At 35.4% G+C, this 5,513-nt stretch overlaps 1 protein-coding gene across 1 annotated transcript in view; it reads left to right on the forward strand.

The window, feature by feature from the left end:
* Positions 1-338: 338 nt before the first annotated feature.
* Positions 339-5,513, forward strand: part of slc10a7 (solute carrier family 10 member 7) — a gene marked incomplete at its 5' end in the record, with an annotated part of 17,788 nt that continues 12,613 nt past the window's right edge. Inside the window, 2 exons of the mRNA XM_079802249.1 lie at positions 339-361; positions 884-1,022. Of these exons, the coding sequence (XP_079658375.1) occupies positions 339-361; positions 884-1,022 (162 nt within the window). The remainder of the gene's footprint in view (positions 362-883; positions 1,023-5,513) is intronic.

A 5,513-nucleotide genomic window follows, 5' to 3' on the forward strand; every position in this document is an offset into this window, starting at 1 on the left:
ACCGGCTGGTTTGGCTCTGTTCGTTTTCCCGCGCATCCGCATTTGAAATCTCCATACCAACGGTTTTCCTCAGGCGCATTTTGCCCTTGCGTAACTATACAGTTTTTTGGACTTCGACTTAATAGATTGACTGCGCACAATTAAATATACTCCGTGAATTTACATTTTTAATTTGGAGTGAAGACCTCAAGCTATTAGTAGGCTACAATGGATATTTTTGCATGGAGATAATTATTTGGAAGTCATTTATTGGGCCAATATGTAATTATCAATTTCCAAAATTATTATTTTTTTTAAGTGTGGCTATATCCCCCCAAAACTACATATATCTGGCAAAAATGGGGTTTGCCTTTGGCACTACGTAAGCTTCAAATTTGTCATAGTAAGTTTTGAGCAACTTAGCTTCATCCTCGGTGAGAGTCCATGTGTTATAAATATCCCGTCCTTTCTCTCCGATCCATAACAGCAGGTAGCTGCATTTCTCCGTCTCCTCTTTGCGGTGAAACGGTCCCGAAAACATCAGTTCAACATGCTGCTTAAACTTTCTCCATGCTTCGGGAAGATTCTGTGATTCCCAATCCATTCGCGTGCGGGCACTCCGGCAGCATCCATCTTCGCGATTAACTCTGACACCATGTATTATTCAGAAGACACTAGAGTCGTGGATCACTTTGAACACATGTGGATCAAACTTTTATTCTTCCTATAATTTCTCCATCACCGTCTCACATCATACTGTCTCCCCCACTGCCCCCTAGAGCCTATATACAGGAACTGCTTAACATGCCGAATTACAGATCTATATAATCAAACAACTTGAATATTACAGTCAGTGTGTGTATAGAAGTGTATGGTCAGTGTGTGGATGTTCCTCTCTCTGTAGAGGAGACCCGAGCAGAACCGGCCCAGAGTTCAGTGCGGCCATGTTCATTCACACAGCACTGAGGAGGAGGAAGAGTGAGAGCGACGATGATGATGAAGAGCAGGACAATGAACTAGGAATTCACATTTTTACTGACTTTGTATTAAATAGTTTCTGTGGGCACTTATTAAAGGAAGACGCCAACTTTTTGGGACTTTAGCTTATGCCCCATATCCCCCAGAGTTAGAGAAGTCCATACACACCATCCTCATCTCCGTGCCATAACTCTGTCTGACGCACCCACCGCTAGCCTAGCTTAGCACAAAGACTGGAGGTAAATGGCTCCAGCTAGCCTACTGCTCAATAAGAGACAAAATAACACCAACATTTTCCTATTTACATGTTGTGATGTGTACATTGTGTACTAAGACCGAAGGAAAATGAAAAGTTGTGATTTTCTAGACTGATATGGCAGGAACTATTGTCTCATTCCTGTGTAATGATCAAGAGCTTTGAGCCGTACCATGATGAGTGCAGCAGCGCAATGATATTATGCAGCACCTGAAAATAGTCCCCAGCGCTCTCTGTACAGGTTGTCACATTGTGTAGAATGATAACCCTGTCCGAATGATGGCCAGACTTTACTGATGTTTCATGGAGTTTATTGAAACCGTTTGATCTCCAAAAAATCACTGTAAGAGCTGAACAAATAAAGCAAAGAAGTGCGCATTAACACCTCGTACACAAACTCTCTCTCTTCATAGCATTATCATTAACATATAGCGAAATACACAAAAATACTCATTACAGATGACCGTAAACAAGAACATACACACCTTATGCCTTTTCGGGGGGTGCTTAACAAACTGCAAACTTCAAATCTGCCTTAACCACTCCGATGAACCGCGAGCTCTCACTATCTTTCTGTAGACTACAACATCCGTCAAAATAAAAGTCCCTACTTATTAAGACAGATAATGCAGACCTTAAACCTATTTAAACACACAGAAATGTCAAAAATGAACACACAAAAAACAAAACAAATTATAAGATAAATCACAATGAATTGTTACACGTTGGTTATGTTGATGGAAGTTAGCCTATTTTCAGGTGCATAATATTCAATATCGGTCTAGAAAGTCACAACTTTTAATTTTCCGTCGGTCTTACACAATGTAACTACACACATCACAACATGTAAATAGGAAAATGTTGGCGTTATTTTGACAATTACTGAGCAGTCGGCTAGCTGGAGCCATTTACCTCCAGTGTTTGTGCTAAGCTAGGCTAGTGGTGGGTGCGTCAGACAGAGTTATGGCACGGAGATGAGAATGGTGTGTATGGACTTCTCTAACTCTGGGGGATACGGGGAATAAGATAAAGTCCCAAAAAGTCAGGTTCCTTTAAAAGGATGATTACAAAAACAAAGTTTTGTTCATTTTCTATATTTCCACGCCTTGACGTTTCTCTGTTCAGATCTGGGTTTCCCAAACTGAAAGAATTTGATTTCATTAATTTAATAATTAAATTAATAATTAAAATGCAAAACTAAAATGAATAATTGTATAATAAAAACAAAAAATAAAGCACTCACTAAAACATTCAAATGTGTTGTTAAATGATTGAAACATGAACTTAAAATCTCAGGCGGACTTAAAGTAAATACAATAGTTTGGGAATCCCTGATTTAGAGTTGATAGTTTGTTTAAAGACTCCTTCACACAAACAGTGATAATAAAGATAACTTTATTAGCGGATGATATCGTTCTGTTTATTCAAAGCGCGTACTTGTCTGTCTCTTTAAATGCTCGCGCTCGTTACAGCAGGATGGATTCTGATTGGCTGTCAATGATTTTATCGTTCATCTCCTGGGAAAAAAAAAATCGTTATTCCGACAGCCTACAGTTTCTTTGTGCCGTTATTGTTATAGTTGTGGTGTGAACTGTGCTATTCTTTAATGTTGAGAACGATTTTTAGATTTATCGTCTCCATAGTTATCGTCAATGGTGTGAACGGGCGTAGTGTAATATTTGTGAGCTAAAAAACAACTAACTTTGCGACTGCAAACATAATCCTTGTATAATGTGTAAATAGTTAAAACTAGAAGCTGACAATTCCAAGTTTCCTTCTTTCCTTCTTTCTCCTGCCACTCCATCCAAAAGCTCGTTTGATTTGAGGAAGAGACGGTCGTTATTCCACCAGCAGCTCTTGATGCCCAAGAGAACCGATGCTTTATTGCAGACGTGTGTGTAAGAAAAAGTAGCTATAATCTTTCAAATGTATTAATTTCAAACATTCCTCGATGGTACACATGTGAAAATGTGAGATTATTAATGTAGCCTACTAATTATTATTCATTTGAATGTTTTATTATTAATATGATAGATTAGGCCTACTAACAGCGACAAATCTATTTAGCCAATTTCACTTTCACAACATCTCTGACTCGAGATTGACTAGAGTCTTACTTCCTCTCATGTCCATGTGCACTTCCTCTCATGTCCATGTGCACTTCCTCTCATGTCCATGTGCACTTCCTCTCATGTCCATATGCACTTCCTCTCATGTGTCCTCTCACTGTTAGAGATGATCCTACACTGTAAAAAAAAAAAAAAAAAAAAAACAAGTTGAGAAAACTTAAAAGGTTAAGGCAACCAGCTGCAGAACATTTTTGAGTTTCCTCAACTTAGGGTCAATTAGTTGTACAAACTTTTTTCATGTTAAATAGTTGAATAAACTTTAAAAGCTGAATTTGTCATACAAAACATAAGTTGGATTTTTTACAGTGATCATTAGCCAGTTTCAAGAAGCTGTTAAAAACTCATCTTTTCGAAAGTGCCTATATAGATTTTTATGAATAGTATTCTACGGTGTTGTACGGTAATTGTTATTTTATAATTATTTTGTACTTCATTATTTTGTATTTTATTTATTTTAATTGTTATTGTTTGTAGCGCTTTGGGTATCAGAAAAGCGCATTATAAATAAAATGTATTAATATTAAAGAGTGACTTCGAGATTTGAATATTCAACTAAAAATAAAAGCATTTATTCACAATCACATTTTAAACTTGCATTCATTTGTTTACTCGTTTTAATGTTCGCTTTCGTCTTGATACTGTTGAATTTTAATGTAAAGTTCAATATTGAGTATTTGCAGTTTTGTAACACCAACTTGTGGCAAAGTATGTCAAAACATCTTAAAGGTCAACTTTAAAATTGAATGGCACTGGAAATATAATGACATTTCAAAATATGTTCTTCTCTGGAAAACTTTAACTTCACAACTTTCCAAAACATAATGTTGTACTTTTTACTGCACTATGTTTCATATTGAATATAATTGAAAACTTATTTTTAAAAATATAATACTGTATACTTTTACTCAAGTAAAAGTAATAACATTTTTAGTAGGTTACTATAAGTACTATATATTTTAATGTTAAAGATAAAAAAATCAACAACTTTTATTTATGAAATGTAGTGCAGTAAAAAGTATGACATTATATATTATGCTTTGGAATGCAGTGAAGTAAAAGTTTTTCAAAGAAAAACAGTGATAAAGTATATTGTTGAAAAATGTACTTGAGTAGAAATAAAATTATCCACTACTGTCCGTCTACAATGGAGAAACTTCACAATTGGTGTTTTTTTGTTTGGTTTTTTTTTGGTAAATCGTGTCACTTCCTTCACATCGCTAGCTTTGGGATTTTCTTTTAGCTTACACATAGCCTGCACCTCATTCATATTCACTCTCATCCAAGCGCTAGGCGTGTCTTCAGCAATAGAAAGAGCAACCAGACATTCCTCTGAGGAGACAATCTTCAAGCATGTCGAACTCCAGCAGAAGTAAGTGATTACACAATCTTTATACTGTATTTATTAAGACTTTCATTACATTTATACTTTGTAAAAATAAAAACATAAATACAGAGCGAAATGTGAAGTTTCTGTGCAAAACAGGCTTATTTTGAACAAATAAATCTGTAAAACCTGAACTGTTAAACAACCCTATTAGTATTTATTATTTATTATTATTATTATTATTATTATTATTATTATTATTATTTGCGCACACTATTCTTAACGCGGTTTTAAAAAACAGCAACAAGAAAGTTGAAAACCATAACGTGTTATTATTGTGAATGTTGTTGTGTTTATAATAATCAGCGCTGAGTGAAAGGAGATTCGCCTTTATTTGGCGGAACCAAAGCTATAGCCTACTTTATGATTATTTCTATTAAACATTATAGCCTACATAAATTCAACTGATACTCACCTTGGGTTTTTTCTAATTCAGAAATTAACCTTTGTTTTTTTGTATTAAATAACATTAACAAAGATTAATAAATGCTGTTAAAATATTCCTCATTGTTATCTAATGTATCAAATAATAGCCTACCTTATGACCAGTTCATCCTTTTTCGACCATGTTTAAAGTGAAAGTAAGAGTGATATAAATAGATCAGTGCAATTATTATCCTCCAGATGGCGCTAGACTGCTAGAATAACTGTAGTAATGGTGTGTGTGTGTGTGTGTGTGTGTATCTGTCCAGGGTGTGTGTGTCCATCAGTTTTCTGCTGTCTGTCTGCTCTCTGGAGGATGATGACTTCTGTCTGTCCCTCTGACGGTATGATTATTCTTTATTAT

The sequence above is a fragment of the Gobio gobio genome (genome assembly GCF_949357685.1).
Source record: "Gobio gobio genome assembly, chromosome: 21".
Classification (NCBI taxonomy): Eukaryota; Metazoa; Chordata; class Actinopteri; order Cypriniformes; family Gobionidae; genus Gobio; species Gobio gobio.